The sequence below is a fragment of the Scyliorhinus torazame genome, chromosome 19 (assembly GCF_047496885.1).
Source record: "Scyliorhinus torazame isolate Kashiwa2021f chromosome 19, sScyTor2.1, whole genome shotgun sequence".
Classification (NCBI taxonomy): Eukaryota; Metazoa; Chordata; class Chondrichthyes; order Carcharhiniformes; family Scyliorhinidae; genus Scyliorhinus; species Scyliorhinus torazame.
In genome coordinates, this window is record NC_092725.1 from 132,340,582 (window position 1) to 132,360,183 (window position 19,602).

General features: G+C 45.3%; 1 protein-coding gene across 2 annotated transcripts in view; it reads left to right on the top strand.

Annotated features, from left to right (window-relative positions):
* Window positions 1–222: 222 nt before the first annotated feature.
* asz1 (ankyrin repeat, SAM and basic leucine zipper domain containing 1) overlaps window positions 223–19,602 on the top strand; it is a 134,512-nt gene continuing 115,132 nt past the window's right edge. For both annotated transcript variants that reach the window (XM_072485247.1, XM_072485248.1), the window contains exons 1-2: window positions 223–342; window positions 19,466–19,598. In XM_072485247.1, the coding sequence (XP_072341348.1) occupies window positions 244–342; window positions 19,466–19,598 (232 nt within the window). In that variant the 5' untranslated portion in view covers window positions 223–243. The remainder of the gene's footprint in view (window positions 343–19,465; window positions 19,599–19,602) is intronic.

Genomic DNA, 19,602 nt, shown 5'->3' on the forward strand with positions numbered 1-19,602 from the left:
GCGGGGTCAGGGCCCGTGGGGCGGGGCTCTGGGAGCCACGTCGGGGCTGGGCTCTGGGAGCCAGCTCGGGGCGAGGCTGAGGGGCGGGGTCAGGGCGTGAGGGGCGGGGTCAGGGCCCGTGGGGCGGAGCTCTGGGAGCCAGCTCGGGCGAGGCTGAGGGGCGGGGTCAGGGCGCAAGGGGCGGGGCTCTGGGAGCCAGGTCGGGTCGGGGCTGAGGGGCGGGCTTGCAGACGAGGAGCTGTGATGGCGGCGGTCCGGTGCGTGGCGGCTGGAGCGGAGCTGGACGACTCCGATGACGGCTGGTACCTGGGGTGTGACACGTACGACGACCTCCAAGTAACGGTGAGGCAACCGGAGAAAGAAGAAACTTCCAGAACCAACGAAAGCCCCACCCAGCGAGCGCGAGGTCCCCCCCCTCCCCCATAGACAGTGGTGTCCAGTCTGGGACATGGTCACCTGGAGCCACAACCCTGGCACACCCCAGTTATACTGCAGGGGAGTACCCCAACCAACACCTGGGGTGGGAGATAAATGTCCCAACTTAGGAAAAAGGGCATAAATATCCCCACCAAACTATAAAAGAGAGAGAAATATCTGAAGCCACTTGGGGAGATATAAATGCTCGTCACCCAATCCACACTGAGAAAAATGAGACGATGAAGGAGGCAGCAAAATCCCACAGACTCCATCCCATCGAGAGAGACGAGGACCATGTAGGACGGTACACGGGCTGTACCAGGGTATGACGTATCGCACATGCCAAGGTTCCCATTGTGGAGAAAGAAATATATATATTTCCTGCTGGCGCCCTTAATGAACGGGGGAACTACACAGCGCAATCTTTATTCGCTGAGAATGAAGTGACAGTGAGCCATCACGCCCAATCCTCCTCCAGGAGGGAAAGAGAGTCCCCTTCTCTTCCCCCAGCACATGGTGAGAAATTGCTTCCATGTCTTGCTGGCTGGAGGGAGATTCGTAGTGATGAGTCTCCCACCCAGCCCACTCTAACAAAGAAGGCAATAAACTATCCTAATGCAATGAAAAGGCCTCTACGACATTAGGAGCTTCCTTCCACCAAGATATGATATAAAAGTATTCTTGTGCATTGTTATTAATGGTGTCTGTATTAGGTGCCTGTAGATGTTCTGGTGACATTTTGCTTACCTGGGCAAAAGAGTGAAGAGAGAGAGATACTAATACCATTGCCCTGCTTCAACACCCAAGGCAGGAAGACACAACGGTACCTTTTAGCAGCACCATCTCAAACACAATACACCCGTGCACAAGCCCAAACACATATCAGACACAAGGGAAGTAACAATGAGCTCACCCTTAAAATGCATAGAAAAATAAAAGAAGGACAGCTTTTCTTTAAGATGTTAAACCAAGGTTGAACAGGTTCCTGTTTATTTAGATGCTGAAGATTCATTGTATGCAAAAATGAATGTCCTGACCAACATTCCTCGCTCAACAGATAAAAAAAAGGATATTCATTGATTTCTTACTTTTAGGTTGCTACATTGCCTGCCCAATAATGAGCAAATGATATTCCTCTATTCTAAAGGAAAAATTAACCTGTTTAAGCAGAACTTCCAATAAAATTGTGGAGGAGCAATGTCTCCAGACTATAGTCACTTCTCCATTGCTGTAGCAGTAATTTCTAGCTAACAATTCATTGTGTAAAGTCTTTTATGAGATATTTAAATGTGTAAGATGCTCTATAAATGTAGTGTCTTATAAATTAACAAGTATAATTTATTAGTTTTAGTTAACAAACACCTTGTGGTATCTACTTCATTCCGGTGACTGCAGCTTTAACATAATGTCTTCAGAAATGATGTATCTTGGACTGTATCAGCCAAATCTCTCTCTGTATCAAGGTTAATCCGTGGGCCCTTCCTCATATACCTGCTGCCTCTAGGTGATGTTGTCCTAGACACAAGATCTAAATGTATTTTGATGATGGCCAGCTTTGTCTTTATCCCTTTCTGCGGCATTGTGACAAGTTGTGACTGAGTGGAAACTGAACATCAGGGAGACCAAAGCCATTGTCTTTTCTTTAAATTTGTTCTTGGGATGTGGGTGTCACTGGGCTGGGCCATCATTTGTTGCCCATCCCTAATTGCCCTTGAACTTGAGTGGCTTGCTAGGCCATTTCAGTGGGGGGCAGTTCATAGTCAACCACATCGCTGTGTGGGTCTGGAGTCACATGTAGGTCAGACCAGGTAAGTAGGGCAGATTTCCTTCCCTGAAAGACATTCGTGAACCAAAGAGAAAATGCTGGAAAATCTCAGCAGGTCTGGCAGCACCTGAAGGGAGAGAAAAGAGCTAACGTTTCGAGTCCAGATGACCCTTTGTCAAAGTGAACCAGATGGTTTTTTACGACAATCGGCAATGGTTTCATGGTCATTCCAGACGTTTATTGAATTCAAATTTCACCATCTGCCATGGTGGGATTCGAACCCGAGACCCCAGAACATTGCCCTGGGGCTCTGGATTACTAGTCCAGTGACAACATCACCGTGCCACCACTTCCCTGCAGTGGCCTCCCATAAACTCCATGGCTGTGCCTCCCTGACTGTATTGCATTCTCATGGGACGTTTTGTCAGGCAGGACACAAATGTGAAATCTTGGCATTCCCATCAACCCAGAACCGAATTTCAAGAGCCACATCTTTCCCTCTACCAAATCCACCTCCATAACCTTGCGTGCCTCAGGCTTTCTGCTGCTGAAAACCTTATTCGGGATTTTCTCAATTTCGCGATCATCCTTTTGCTGGTCTCCCATGCTCCAAAATCCATAAATTCCAACTTTGCCATAAAGTGTGTTTACGTGAATATGGAACCAGGGCTGCAAGTGGACTTCCTTTTTTCAAAAAACCTGGTGGGCTATTCCAACAGGTGGCAGTGCAGAAAAAATAACGTGTTTATGCACTAAGGGCATGCAATAGTTTTTCATTGTCAGCGTATGCAGTGTTCTGTGTATAAATACTGACTAAAAGATGCATTATAAATTTATGGTGTATGATTCATGTCCACCCACCCCCCTCCCCCCATGATACAATTACTGCCCAAAATTGGATATGCATCATGTGCTTTTGTGGAGTATTTTCTTTCGCCATATTTGAAATGATGCAGAAATGGGCAAGGGAAAAAAAAAAGATGAGTTCAATGAAATTAGTGTCTTTGCGTATCGTGAGTGCCGCTGATGTGGTTGCTGCGTTGATTTAGCACATTTAAGCTTTAGGCTTAAATTTTTACATTTTCAGTAGCAAACTAGTTTAATGACACACTAATAGGATCGCTACGTTTTTGAAGATGAGCAGGTAGGTGGTATGTTTGATACTTGTCAAAAAGGTATGTAAGCAAGGGACAGTCATTAAAATGAATCGTGAATGTGAGTGCCACTTCTGTATGGAAATTTCTCAATTTGCGAACGGAAGTAATCCATGAGCAGGCTGCAATCGTGTGTGTACAAAAATAAAATCCCATTGAAATCCAATAGAGGCAGAGGGGTCCTGCTTTTCCTGTCCTTGGCCATTTAATTTCCTTGTGTTACTGTATGTAATCATGTATTTGTATGCATATCTTAAACTTTAAATTAGCAACTTTTGCAAATAGCTGTTCCATTCTCCGCCATTGGTGTCAGTTGCCAGCTTTTCCTGCACTAATAATTCTTGATTTTTGTGGATAAAGGAGATAGGAAATTGTTAGCGGGCGTTGGGTAACAACCTTAGAAGATGAATGGAACCAGATATTTTCAGTGATCTACTGAAAACATTTCGGAGATAGAAAAGGAAATCTCACATTTTTTAGAAGTGAATATTTGTACTGATCTATTTCACGGGATCAGGTGTATGAAAATAGATGTATATTTTATATAAAGAAAATGTCAATTTTAACTCAATTTCTTCAGCAAAGCTTTTCATTAACATACTGTAGAAATATCATGTAGTTTGCAATCTTGTGCGGTCTCCTGAGGCTACTCCATTTTGCTGAGTTCTTCATTCATGATCATATCTAATTGTGCGCACTTGCATTTGTCAATTGAAAAATGAATGTTTTCCTCACCTCTGACCTGTGTGCCATTCCTTGCTTTGCAATAGAACATAGAACGATACAGTGCAGTACAGGCCCTTCGGCCCACGATGTTGCACCGACATGGGAAGTCAAAAAACAAAAGCCATCTAACCTACACTATGCCATTATCATCCATATGCTTATCCAATCAACTTTTTAATGGTTTTGAACTGGGTGTCAGATAGCCAAATATTCTGAAGTGACTGGTTGCTATCTGCAACCACCATTTGGAGTCAATAAAGGAATGTTATCAAAAATGAAGATTTTGGATTCGAGAATATTTAATATGCTGCTGTAGAAAGGCAAGGAAGCAATAATGTTATATTTAAAACCAGTGTTTTCTTTTACTTATTAAACCTGAGAAGTAGTAGCTTCAGATCTGAAGTTGTGGCCCAGGGGTCCAGTTCCTCCTTGTGTGGGAGTGTAATAATTAGTCACCTCTATCATAGAATCCCTACAGTGCAGAAGGAGGCCATTTGGCCCATCGAGTCTGCACCACCCCTCCGAAAGAGCACCCCACCCAGGCCCATCCCTGCAATTTTGGATGAAGTCAGGTTTACGGAGGATAAATATGAGAGGCTGATTTGAAGTGTTTTGGAATAGTCAAGTGTAGAGGTAACAAAGGCAGGGATGAGGAGTGTTGGTACTGAAGTTCGGCTGGCAGTTCCATTTAACATCTGCAAGACGAGCCCAAGCTTCTTCCTCTATTCACCCAACTCGGAGTGAAGTGGAGTGAAACTCCTTGGGATGGGCATGTGTGGCACGGTAGCACAGTGGTTAGCATTGTTGCTTCACAGCGCCAGGGTCCCAGGTGCGAATTCCGCTTAGGTCAAGGTCTGTGTGGAGTCTGCACATTCTCCCTGAATTTGCGTGGGTTTCCTCCCACAAATCCTGAAAGACGTGCTGGTTGGATGTATTGGACATTCTGAATTCTCCCTCAGTGTACCCGAACAGGCGCCGGACTGTGGTGACTAGGGGATTTTCACAGTAACTTCACTGCAATGTTGATGTAAGCCTATTTGTGACAATAATGAAGATTATTATTATCTTCCCCCACTTTAGTTGGGCATAGCAAGAAAGGCAATCCAATGCAGCACCAAAGTTGTTGAACACTGTGGATGGTTTGGAAAGTATTTAGAAAGTGGATTTTCACTTCTCTGCTTTCTAAACATTTATGTTGTTAATTACCACGAAAGAACTCTTGATAGTGCCTGTGCCCCAACTGGCCACAAGTTGTAACAACAAAAGAAGTTTCATTATAGTTGTGGACATCTTTTAACATTGCCACTATAAATTCATTAGTGCAAAATGTATAACTTTGTAATGGCGTTAGAATTACACCTCCATACCCTTGTATTACTGGACTCCATTGTCTAATTTCTCCTTCACCTGAGGGCTATACTTGATCCTGAAGACCATGGGAGATCAGCTAGTAATTAAATTTGCAAATAATATACTCATCATGTAAGGGTCCTTCCTGTTGATACCCTTATTTCCCTTTTTATTTTTGCCGTTATCATCCATGGTTGCACAATGGACATAAGGTGAGCAGGGGAGATGAGGAATCAAAACTTACAAAAGAGAACCCTCTGCTAGCTTCAGACAGCAAAATTCAGACTTTGTGGCACCAAAGAGATGGGATGAGACTCTGTACAATTGGTAGGTTGGTGGCCAATGAATTGGCCTAAAGGCTGTATACTGCCCAGTAACAGGTGGTGATTAGATCTGCCTGAGATGATTTCTAGAGATGTGAGGAAAGCAGAGTTTGAATCCTGGGCACTAAAAGGGAAGTACCTGCTCTCTCTCCCTCGTGTTCTCTCTAGAAATGCTGGTGTATTTCTGAAATTTCAGAGACCTGAATGAATCTACAGTGAAAACCTTGAACTGGAAGCAAAGTTTGACGAGAAGAAAGGTGTGAGAAACAACTATCTGAAACAAAGACTCATCTTTTTCTTTCACCCTTATTATTTTCACCCCTCTTGTTTGTTTGTCATTTGTGTGTGTATGTATGTATATATATATATTTTATATATAATATATAGATAGATAGAGGGTGGGGGCAAGTTAAAGTTGGGGTGAAATAGGAATCAGATGATAATTAAACTGTTATATTGGCTGCATATTTCACTATAGTTCTTGTTAGAAGTAAAAAGTAATTGTGTTTAAATTGACAGACCTGGTGACTGTAATTATTGGGCAGCCAATGGCCAAAGACTTTGGGTATTTGTCTAAGAATTATATAATTCAATTGTGTTGCAACTCCAGGTGAAGGGGGCTGGAACTGACTGCGCCCGAGTCCAGCGTTCGTAACAAGTAATAGTAATCTGCATCTGGGCATCTTTCCAAGCATCATTTTGGGTCCCTGAATAGATACTTAATTTGTAAAATTTTGGATTGAATTATAAAGACTCCTATAGAATATGAATTCTCCGACCACAAAACATGTATCACGCAAACATGGCAAGAGCTCCACAAAAGACTTGTGGAGAAATAGCTTCTTTAAAAATGGGCTTTATTGAATACCAGTGGAATATTTCTTCACTCATGATATCAGAATGGGCGAAGAAAAATACATTTGTCTCATTGTTTGGAGCAGTGGAAAAATTGAGCACTTAGTCTTAACTTACATGGACTTTGGAACAGAAGTGATGAAGGTGATTTTGCATCTTATTACATTGTGGAATGATTTGTTGACATCAGTGTACTATACAATTTTAATATTTAATCTTTGGTTTCCTCCTTTTCCATCCAATATAAAGAACGGTTAGGAAGAAGCATGTGTTGTAGCTGTTATCTTTTGTTGCTTGGTTGCCCCCCCCACCCTGTATATAAATGGCAGCTTGACATACGCTCGGGATCTCATTGGCTGAGACATTTAAAACTGAATATTAGCGTACAAGGTCAATATTTCAAAATCATTCTGTCATGGTCTGCATCAGAGCTGATGTTGCAAAGTCACAAGAATTGTTCAAAGAACTATAAAATATATTAGAATGATTTTATGCTTGCATAAAGACCCATGGGTCTAATGCCAGAAATAATATAAACTACCTAACCTTAAATTTCAAGTCACCATTACAGTATTCAGTTTTCTCATGTTCCAGATTGCTTTTGATGTGGTTAAAACCTTGAATGTAAATGCACTTCTCCATCCATTATTGCCTAAATTTAGTAGAATTTACATTAATTTAGCAGGCTGGGCTAGCTGGATGCATTGGGATATAGTTCCTAAGTCAGAAGCCACATATTTGTAGAACCAAGTAATAAGCGTGTGGTATATTAAACATGCTGAAGTAGGTTTCTCTGACTTAACTGGCTAAACCAACAATTCATTGAGCTATATACCAGGAGGATGGGGCATGTTTGATCCCCATTCTGTGCTGAGTAAGGGCAGTGAAATCGTACCACCTCCAGGTCAGGGAGAGGAAAATCAGCCAGATTTCCTGCAACCAACCACGCTTGCAAGGAACTGCGCATGTGTGGAGGTCAGGTGAGACCTAGGTCTGGTTTGGCTGTGGGCCCAAGTTGGCTGATTGTCCAAGAGAATGTCGACGCTTACTCTCTTGGCACATAAGAAGAAGAGGCATTTGGACAAGGTACTTGAGGGTGTCCACGTCTCTGGACCATGCACCAGCAAGAATCAGGTTTTCAAGGTAGGAGAATATTAATGGTAAAGAAGAGAACGTTTTTTGTAATTTATGCATAGAGAGATTTGTGTAATTTATGCATTTCATTTTGGACTCGAAGTGACCAGTTTTTTTGAGACCATCTTTATGTTTATTTGCCTGCCTAATGGGTGAGCCACTGCTGTAGAGTGCGCTACTTGTGTGGCAAGTAAACTGCTTTAATAACTGCTAGTTAAAATTTATAGTGAGGATGAATAAATTGTGAAGATAATATCTTTGTTCATCAAAGGTAAAGCTTACTTTTACTGCTTGCTTTTCAAAAAGTTCAGATGTTTAATGCTTGTTTTTAATTTTTGCCCACGTATTGACTTCATCTATCAATCTTGTGGTTTATATTTTTATAACTGCCTGATTCAGATTCTGGACCTCTGGTACCTGTAAAATAACTTTCAGAGTTCACTGTGTGTAGCGCACAAAGACTCCGTGAGACGAATAGAGTGAAGTCGATGAGGCTTTATTAAGCGTGTCTGTTCCCCCGCAGCTCGATAGTAAACTGGCCTGCGGGGGAAGACTCCGGCTTCTTATACCCCGCCTTCAGGGCGGAGCTAGAGGTCAACGGCCAACCAGGACCCGGGATCTGTCAGCCAATGACATTAGGGCTTCCAGTCCCACATGACCCCCAATACATACTACCACATTCACCCCTTGTCAAAAATGAACCCGGCGGGGTGATGCTTCGTATGGTGGTAAGGGTTTACAGGGCTGGTCCTGGGAGGAAAAAAAAACATTCACAAGGCAATACAGTATTGTACAATTTTGTCCTGTTGCAACTATTTACAGAGGGTATGGGAAGAAAAGCGAAATGTTCTTGTGAAAAGTCCATATTTAGTTTTAGATCGACGCCACAAGTCGGTCGGGTGGTCTGGTCGTCCGTGTCGATCGCCTCGGCCCCGGTGGTGGTGGTGCTTGTACCGGTGTTGTCGCCTCCAGGAGCCTTACGGTTTCAGCTTGGGCTTTATTCTTGGTCGGTGCTGAGGGGAGGGGAACCGATCCTCCTGGGAAGGGGGCGGTCGCGGGGTGCGGTGGTGGCAGGAAGGGGGGGGGGTTGGGTTGATGGTGTCGGGGGGGTGTGCGTGTTGCCGGCGGGCGCCAGATCCCGCAGGGAGACCGTGTCCTGTCGGCCGTTGGGGTACTCCACGTAGGCGTACTGGGGGTTCGCGTGGAGGAGGTGAACCCTTTCGACCAATGGGTCCGCCTTATGTGCCCGCACATGCTTTCGGAGCAGGATGGGTCCTGCGGCCGCCAGCCAGGTCGGCAGCGACGTTCCAGAGGAGGACCTCCTAGGGAAAACAAGGAGACGCTCATGAGGCGTTTGATTAGTGCTCGTACATAATAATGACCGGATGGAGTGGAGAGCGTCCGGGAGGACCTCCTGCCACCGTGAAACTGGGAGGTCCCTGGACCGTAGGGCCAGTAGGACGGCCTTCCAGACCGTGCCGTTCTCCCTCTCTACTTGCCCGTTCCCCCGGGGGTTGTAGCTGGTCGTCCTGCTTGAGGCTATGCCCTTGCTGAGCAGGAACTGGCGCAGCTCGTCACTCATGAAAGAGGACCCCCCTATCGCTGTGGACGTAAGCGGGGTAACCGAACAGTGTGAAGATGCTGTTCAGGGCTTTAATGGACTGTGGCCGCGGTCATGTCAGAACAGGGAATGGCAAAAGGGAAGCGGGAGTATTCGTCCACCACATTAAGAAAATATGCGTTGCGGTCGGTGGAGGGGAGGGGCCCTTTGAAATCGAGACTGAGGCGTTCAAAGGGGCGGGAAGCCTTAATCAGGTGCGCTCCATCTGGCCTGAAAAAATGCGGCTTGCATTCCGCGCAGATGTGGCAGTCCCTTGTGACTGTACGGACCTCCTCTAAAGAGTATGGGAGATTGCGGGACTTGATGAAGTGGTAAAACCGAGTGACCCCCGGGTGGCAGAGGTCCTCGTGGAGGGTTTGGAGGCGGTTAATTTGTGCGTTGGCACATGTGCCGCGGGATAGGGCATCGGACGGCTCGTTCAGCTTTCCGGGACGATACAAAATCTCATAGTTGAAGGTGGAGAGCTCGATCCTCCACCTTAAGATCTTGTCGTTTTTGATTTTGCCCCGCTGTGCATTATCGAACATGAAGGCTACCGACCGTTGGTCCGTGAGGAGAGTGAATCTCCTGCCGGCCAGGTAATGCCTCCAATGTCGCACAGCTTCCACTATGGCTTGGGCTTCCTTTTCTACTGAAGAGTGGCGGATTTCTGAGGCGTGGAGGGTCCGGGAGAAAAAGGCCACGGGTCTGCCCGCTTGGTTAAGGGTGGCCGCTAGAGCTACGTCGGAGGCGTCGCTCTCGACCTGGAAGGGGAGGGACTCGTCGATGGCGCGCATCGTGGCCTTTGCGATATCCGCTTTGATGCGGCTGAAGGCCTGGCAAGCCTCTGTCGACAGAGGGAAGGTCGTGGTCTGTATTTGGGGGCGGGCCTTGTCTGCGTACTGGGGGACCCACTGGGCGTAGTATGAAAAGAACCCCAAGCAGCGTTTCAGGGCTTTTGGGCAGTGCGGGAGGGGAAATTCCATGAGTGCGCGCATACGTTCGGGGTCGGGGCCTATTATCCCATTGCGCACTACGTAGCCCAGAATGGCTAGCCGATCGGTGCTAAAAACGCACTTGTCCTTGTTGTACGTGAGGTTCAAGGCTTTGGCGGTCTGGAGGAATTTTTGGAGGTTGGCGTCGTGGTCCTGCTGATCGTGGCCGCAGATGGTTACATTGTCGAGATACGGGAACGTGGCCCGCAACCCATGTTGATCAACCATTCGGTCCATCTCCTGTTGGAAGACCGAGACCCCGTTTGTGACGCCAAAAGGGACCCGTAGGAAATGGTATAATCGCCCGTCTGCCTCGAAGGCTGTGTACTTGCGGTCACTTGGGCGGATGGGGAGCTGATGGTAGGCGGACTTGAGGTCCACAGTGGAGAAGATTTTATATTGGGCAATCCGGTTGACCATGTCGGATATGCGGGGGAGAGGGTACGCGTCTAGTTGTGTGTACCTGTTGATGGTCTGGCTATAGTCCATGACCATCCTTTGTTTCTCCCCTGTCTTCACTACTACCACCTGCGCTATCCAGGGACTATTGCTGGCCTGGATTATGCCTTCCTTTAGTAGCCGATGAACTTCGGACCGAATGAAGGTCCGGTCCTGGGCGCTGTACCGTCTGCTCCTAGTGGCGACGGGTTTGCAATCCGGGGTGAGGTTCGCAAACAAGGACGGGGGTTGCACCTTGAGGGTTGCGAGGCCGCAGATAGTGAGTGGGGGTATTGGGCCGCCGAATTTAAACGTAAGGCTCTGTAGATTGCATTGGAAATCTAATCCCAGCAAGGTGGGGGCACAGAGTTGGGGAAGGACGTTTAGTTTGTAGTTTTTGAACTCCCTCCCCTGCACCGTTAGGGTAACTATGCAGAATCCCTGGATCTGTACGGAGTGGGATCCTGCAGCTAGGGAAATCTTTTGTGCGCTGGGATAGGTGGTCAAGGAACAGCGTCTTACCGTGTCGGGGTGTATAAAGCTCTCCGTGCTCCCGGAGTCGACTAGGCATGGCGTCTCGTGGCCGTTTATTAGCACCGTTGTCGTCGTCGTCTGGAGTGTCCGGGGCCGAGCTTGATCGAGCGTAATTGAAGCGAGACGTGGTTGTAGTAGTGGAGTGGGGTCCGTTGTTGCCGTCCAAGATGGCGTCGGGGATGAACAAAATGGCCGCCCCCATACCTCGCATGTGGCTGGGGGGTCACAAGATGGCGGGGGTGGACAAAATGGCCGCCCCCACGCGTCGTACAGGTCTGGGGCGGTCCAAGATGGCGGCGCCCCTCCTCCCCTCGTGGTGGCCGGGACCCAAAATGGCGGCGTCTGCGGGTCGCACATGGTGTGCTGGGGGGGCTGGGGAGCGCTAGGACCGCGAGCGCTAGGACCGTGAGCGCTAGGACCGCGCGGAGCTCCCTCACCGGGGACAGCGGTGGTCGGGGCCCAAGTAGGTGGCGCTGGCGGGTCAGGCGCGGGGTGGGGGTTAGGGGGGCGTTAGGGACGCGCAAAACTCCCTCCTCTCCGTGGAGAGTGTTGGCCGGGACCCAAAGCGGTAGCTCCGGCGGCGGGTCATACATGGGCTGCGGGGAGGGGGGTTGGGGAGCGTAAGCGGCGTGCAGAGCTCCCAGTTCTCCCGGGACCGCGGTGGTCGGGACCCAGAGCGGCTGCGCCTGCGGGTCGTACATGGCGTGCTGGGGGGGGTTGGGGCGCGTAAACGGCTTGCAGGGCTCCCTGTTCTCCCGGGACAGCGGCGACCTCGCGGGACCGGCACACAACCGCATAATGGCCCTTTTTCCCGCAGCTTTTGCAGATAGCTGCGCGGGCCGGGCAGCGCTGTCGGGGGTGTTTCGCCTGGCCGCAGAAATAACAGCGGGCGCCCCCGGTGCGACTCGGCGTTTGGACCGCGCAAGCCTGTGGGGTGTCCGGGGGGGGGTAGGGGGTTTGCCGCGACGGGTACGTACGAGGCCCAATGGGTTGCCGCGCGGTCGGGGCCGTAGGCGCGGGTATTACGCGCGGCCACGTCTAGGGAGGCTGCTAGGGCCCGTGCCTCTGAGAGTCCTAGCGACTCTTTTTCTAGAAGTCTTTGGCGGATTTGGGAGGATTGCATACTTGCCACAAAAGCATCGTGCATTAACATGTCCGTGTGTTCGTTTGCGTTCACCGGGCAGCTGCAGGCTCGTCCCAAAATCAGCAGCGCGGCGTAGAATTCGTCCATCGATTCTCCGGGAGCTTGCCGTCTCGTCGCGAGCTGGTAGCGAGCGTAGATTTGGTTAACTGGGCGAACATAGAGACTTTTCAGTGCTGCGAACGCCGTCTGGAAATCCTCCGAGTCTTCGATGAGGAAGAAAATCTCCATGCTCACCCTCGAGTGCAGGACCTGCAGTTTTTGGTCTTCTGTGACCCGGCCGGTGGCCGTTCTGAGGTAGGCCTCGAAGCAAGTCTGCCAGTGCTTGAAGGCTGCTGCCGCGTTCACTGCGTGGGGGCTGATCCTCAGGCATTCCGGAATGATCCTGAGCTCCATAGTCCTTTTTAGGCACGCTTGATAATTTACTATCGAGCTGCGGGGGAACAGACACGCTTAATAAATTGTAGCGCACAAAGACTCCGTGAGACGAATAGAGTGAAGTCGATGAGGCTTTATTAAGCGTGTCTGTTCCCCCACAGCTCGATAGTAAACTGGCCTGCAGGGGAAGACTCCGGCTTCTTATACCCCGCCTTCAGGGCGGAGCTAGAGGTCAACGGCCAACCAGGACCCGGGATCTGTCAGCCAATGACATTAGGGCTTCCAGTCCCACATGACCCCCAATACATACTACCACACTGTGCTAAATTGAGCTTCCTTATTCTCACAACAAACTTATAGATTCAAAGGAAGTCAATAGAACTACATGTCTGCTGCCAGGATAAGGGAGCCAGATTTGGGAAGGCATCAGCTAGGGCTGGTAAACAGCTATTGGCAACTGATGTCAAAATTAACATGTCTTAAAATAAATACAGCATATTTTAGATTCTATCTCATTCTAGAGCGTAGCTTTGTTACCAAATGGAATTTTCGATCTGCAGTTTTTTATAAAGAAAAATGTTGGCAGGAATTTTTCATGTCAATGTGATGCACTTTTCCCGCCAGTAGTGCACCCATGCCCGTGGATTTCCCGGCAACGTGGGGTGGCCTGAATGGGATATCCCACTGACAATCAGGGGGAAGACAGAATCCCGCCGCCATCGAATGGCACGCCCCCGAGAAACACGCGGCTGGGAATGAGAGAACCCCTTGCATTGTTTGTAATGATATAGCAGTGCAAGAGAAGACACAAAGGTTCCAGCTGGAAGAGTGAAGTTTGTAATGTATACTTAAAATTTTAACCTCTCACTTTTTAAGTATACTTGTGTGTCAATCGTGAGCGCCCTAAAGGATTTATTTACATACACAATAGTACATATAGTTCGCTTGCTGCTACTCAATGAGCTGGCAAATTAGACTAACAGTACTAGTTTTATATTTGCTTGATGTTCTTGGCATCTGAAAGAAAGCTCTATTGCAGGTACATGTTTGTAGTTAACTATTGTTCCCATGCATAGTAGTTAAGATCAAAACCTGTTGATAATTTTGTCTTTATAATTTTGGAAGGCCTTCTTTGCCAAATTTGAATAGCTTAAGTCTATTCCATAAGCAGTTTTATGATAGACATACCCAGTTGTTGTCTTAGTTGTGTACACTTTGTTTATAAGCATACTAAATTATTGCAAACATGCCAAGTACTCGCAAAGCTTATGAATAATTGTCTGTGCATTTCACGGTTATCTGATGGTTTATGTAGTACAGTAATGTATTATAATATTTGTATATTTACACATCTCACAAGGAGAGTTGAATCAGTTTGGTGACATCCACAATTTTTAACTAATAATTCTAATTTGTAATTACCCTTTAGTTTTGCTTGTTCCAGATGTGTAGTCATGCCAAATTTTATGGAAAAAAATACAAGAGGGCCTTACCTTTCGTAGTAGTGCAATCAAAAAAGGCAGTCTTGGGTTATCATGATCTTTGGAGATTAAATCTCCTTGCTTTGTATAACTTGAATCAGTTACCTTTAAATTTAATTCGAATTGATAGCATGGTTAATTCTTTGCTAATTAGGCTTTAGGAGAATTCAAAGTTGGTATATTATTCGACATACTCTACTGCCTCTGCAACTGACCAAGTGACAGTAAATGTGTGGCACTGATGCCACATAAGGGTGAACAATGGAGGTCACTGTCTTCACTTTGATTATTTGGTATGGAGACCAGAATTTGTAAATCAGCAGTATTGGTGCACAAAACAATTGGGTATTTGGAAATGAAAGCATTGTCAAATTTATCAATTATTCAAGGAATACTTTACAGTTATTGACTGCAACACTTAGACTTCCTAATAAGGGGCTGGTTTAGCACAGTGGGCTAAACAGCTGGCTTGTAATGCAGAACAAGGCCAGCAGCGCGGGTTCAATTCCCGTACCGGCCTCCCCGAACAGGCGCCAGAATGTGGCGACTAAGGGTTTTTCGCAGTAACTTCATTGAAGCCTACTTGTGACAATAAGCGATTATTATTATTCATTCGCCGTTACTGTTAGACCAAGTTACAACATTGCAGGATGGGACAGTAGCATCAAAGGTGGTGATTTAAGGTTTGAGGGGTAATTGGTGTTCCATATCTTTCTTCACTTCCCTCCATCCTGGCTCCCTTAAATTCCATCACACCATGAAAGGGGTAAAGCAACAGAATAGAGCAGAAAGACATTGTCCCAGAATTTGAGGTATTCATTATGGTGCGGCAGTCAGTGCTCACTGTTGATGCCGTGTAAATCTCACAGCAACTTCTACCGTCTGCATACATGCAGTTAGACACGACAATCTAGGGGTTGCTGTGAGGGATGCCCTGCTCCACTGGGTTCACTGATGCAGTCTTTGCAGATGGATACAAATCAGAATCATTTATTTGCCGAGCATGTACTATTTTCAGTGGAAAAGCAACAAAAGCTTTCATTGTTGTTCAATCAGGATTAATATAATACTAAGTTATGATAACTTCTGAGCAAACACCTTGGCCCTGAAAAGCTCATTTTATACGTGTGGAGTCTCTTCCCCTTTAAACATTGCAGATATTTAATTAAATAGATGTATTTATTAGAAAAGCTTTTGTTCCAAAATTGAAGTTTTTTCCTTAACCACATGTGCGTACCCAATCTTTATTTTGCTTTCAGTACAATGATTTAAATTCCAACATACAAATTAGGAGCAGGAGTAGGTCACTCAGCCTCTCGAGCCTGCTCCACCATTCAGCAAGATAATGGCTAATGGCTGATCTGATTGTAACCTCAACCCCACATTCCTGCCTACCCCTGATGAACTTTCACCACCTTGTTAATGAAGAGTCTATCTAACTCTACCTTAAAAAATATTCAAAGACTCTGCTTCCACTGCCTTTTTGAGGAGGATAATTCCAGGGACTCGTTGTTAAGAACCCTCCTGATATTAAATGCAAGGATATCCCAAAACCCAGAAGGGTAACTCTGAACACCGGTTCTTAGTGGTGTATATTTTCCGTTTGATGTACTGCGAGAGAAGATATGCAAAACCAGGGCGGAACAGTCCAGTCGTTTTGTGATCAAATAATAAAGAATATTTATTCATTTATAAGGAAACGCACGACGAGAAGGACTATAATACACTACAAGCATACTTAACTATGCCAGTGGCTATACACTTACAGTATCTCATGAAGTTACCCTTTTGTTCTCAGCTACCTATGTTTCCTGAACTCTTGAGACATCCCTTTTTCCCAAACAACATCCAATATTATCCATGAACTAAATCCGGCAGATAATTACCATGCACAGGTTATTTGTCCACGTCTTCAGTTTCAGCGAAGGCATGATCTTCTCTGTTCGAGTTTTGGATTTTAACCAGCTGCATTTTAGCAATAACTTGGCTTCAGAGGAGACCACTTTCTGCATCTGGGTGTGGTTATCATGGTAGTTGCCTCTGCTGTGTCTCGTTTTCCAGTTATTGTGCTACGGATACATCATTCTTGATACCCACCAGGTGGACCCGGCCTTTAGCATATAAATGCCAATTCCTTTATCTTCACTTTGAAGTCACCTCTTCTACACCCCATTGTTTTCCTCCAGTCACATAGGTAAACACTTGTTTTTCTTACTCGTATGCTAATTCACATAACAGAACACCCCTTCAGACAGCTACACCTATCAATCCCATCTCTTTATTTTATCCCAATTTAATTTTTCATCTTAATTTTCCTCAATTTGTAACTCGCGTCCCTCTAAGAGAACGGAATTCTCCTAATTTTTGTCTTAAATGTGCAACCTCTTTTTAAAAAAAAATATTTCTTTATTAAAGTTTTGCAAAGTTTTTCATAATAAATAGTAATAATCCTAACACAGCAAAATAGAGTGAACATTAACATAGTGCAAAAAGAAAATATACAATAGCAATTGACTAGACCTGACCCCACCCGCCTTAAACAGTGATCCCTAGTTCTAAATTCTCCGACAAAAGGAAACGTCCTCTTCACATTCACCCTGTCAATACCCTTCATATCCTAAAGGTTTTGATCTAGTGGCCTCTTATTCTTGTGACGATTGGAGGATTTTAGGAATATTGACTTCTAAATATCAAGACAATTAAAAGTTAAAAGCCTGGGGTTATAGTGTGTTTGACTGCAGTGGTTATGTTTTTAAAACGGGGTTTGGTTTGCCACGGCCTGGTAACTTCTAGGGGTGAGATTGGCCAGAGGAATGTGGTTTGACTGGGAAAGTCCTTGGGGAGTTGATCTGCTTTCAGCCTGCAGGGATCATTTGTTTTTCAGCTTGGGGCGATGAGGTCATTTGCTGGGCAGAGCCCAGGAATGCAGAGAGGCAATTAGTTTTTTGGAGAAGCTTTTGGAGCAAGAAATGTTGAATTCTGATCTTCCTGACCCTGAGTCTACAATTCTCTCACTGTAAGATAGTTCTAAAAGAGTAATAATATGTAAAGCAGTGTAGTCTTGTCTGGGGACAAAGATGAAGCTGAAACACGCAAGGTGAGCCAACTTTTTGAATACATTCAGCCAGAGTCTGAAGGGGTTCTAACAGGAGCCAATTCTGTTTTCTAAAGCATATATCACTCTATGCCAAGCTAATTTTAAGATTGATTGAGAGACATGTATTTCTTTTCCTGTTGTTTAATAGGAAATTGAGTAGTAGTGTTCAGGGGGTAATTGTAAGCTGTTCTTTTCGGGTGTGAAATTAAAATAGTTCATATTGTATTCATAATATAGTTTTGTTTTAGAAATACAAAAGCCCTATTTTTTCATGCAATTATTCCTGGAGCAAATCATTCTTTCTGCACAGTCTTACAAATAAACAAAAATACTGGGACTTTTTTCCTGTATCCTAATCACTGTTGGGGTCTGGTCTGAGATCTTCTGAACTCTATGCATACAAGCATACAAACCTAACCTCTCCAATCTGTCCTCATAAGACAACCTGCCCAGTCCTAGAATTAGCCCTGTAAATCTGCTCTGAACTGATTCTTATGCATTTACATATTTTCTTAAACAAGGAAACCAATACTGTGCACAATACACCAGATGTGGTCTCACCAACACCCTGCACAACTGAAGCATTACCCCTCTACTTTTGTAACCAATTCCTCTCACAATAAATGATGACATTCTATTACCTTTCTTGTTGCTGCAGCTCTATACTAGCCTTTTGTGATTCATGCACGAGAACACCCAGGTCTCTTTCCACCTCGGAGTTCTGCAATTTCTCACCATTTAGATAATGCCTTTTTATTCTTCCTGCCAAAATGGACATATTCACATTTGCCCACATTATACTCAATTTGCCAAAGTTTTTGCCACTCACATAACCTATCTATGTCCCTTTTTTGTGTCCTCTTTACAATTTACTTTCCTACCTACTTTGTGTCATCAGCAAATTCAGCAAACATACCTTCAGCCCCTTCATCCAAGACATTTATATAAATTGTAAAAGGTTGAGGCCTCTACACTGATCCCTGTGGCACATCACTCTTCACATCCTGCCAACCAGAAAAATACCCATTTATGCCAACTCTATTTCCTGTTAGCTAGACAATCTTTAATACATATCAATATGTTACCCCCTAAACCATTAACTTTTATTTAATGCAATAAGCTTTGATGTGGCAGCTTATCAAATGTCTTCTGGCAGTCTAAATACAGTACATCCATTGATTCCCCTTTATCCACAGCATATGTGATCTCTAAAGCACTCTAATAAATTGGGTAAACATGATTTCCCTTTCACAAAACCATGTTGACTCTGCTTGATTGCATTGATTTTTTTCTATGTGCCCTGCTATAACATCTTTAACAATGACTCCTAACATTTTCCCAATGGCAGATGTTAGGTTAACCCTCCTGTAGTTTCCTGCTTTCTGTCTCCCTCTCTTTTTGAGTAAAGGAATTATATTTGTTACCTTCCAATCTAATGGAACCTTCCCTGAATCTTGGAAATTTTGGAAAATTAAAACCAATGCATCAACTATCTCTTCAGACACTTCTTTCAAGACCTTGGGGTGAAGTCCATCAGGAACAGGGGATTTGTCAGCCCACATACCAAACGATTGGCTCAATACCACTTCCCTGGTGATTGTAATTTTCCTGAGTTCCTCTCTCCCTTCCATTTCTTGATTTGCAGATATTTCTGGGCTGCTTCTTGTGTTCCTCCAAAGCGAACACAGATGCAAAATACCTGCTTATTTAAAATACCGTTTATTTCACATAGACCTACTATTACCAATCCCCCAGATACACAGTGATACCATTCCCTGCTTTTTACTTCCTGCTTTGCTGTCTATGAGAATTCTTCAATTTGTCCCTCAGACTGCTGCTGCCTGCCCAGTTGTTGGGCAACATGGGCACACTGCAGAAGGGACCAAATTGAAAATAACATTGAAAGAGAGGAAATCTATGCTCTAGAGCTAGCTGACTGTGGACAGCTTTTTTCAAGGTCAGTGTCAATGGCATGCCTTTGCCGACTGCGAAGTCTAGGTCAATTGAACAGCGGTAACTTGCTCAATGTTACTTTATTCCTCTATATGCTTAGTAGATGTCCTTCTGTTTTTTTCAGGCAGTAAAAACTGATTCAGAACTTGAACTATCAAAAAGCAATAAGGAGAAAGGGAATGATAAGGTGACAGACACTTTGAAAGAAGCTTTAGCATCACAAAAGGTACATCTGGTTGAACAGATTTTAAATTCTGGTAA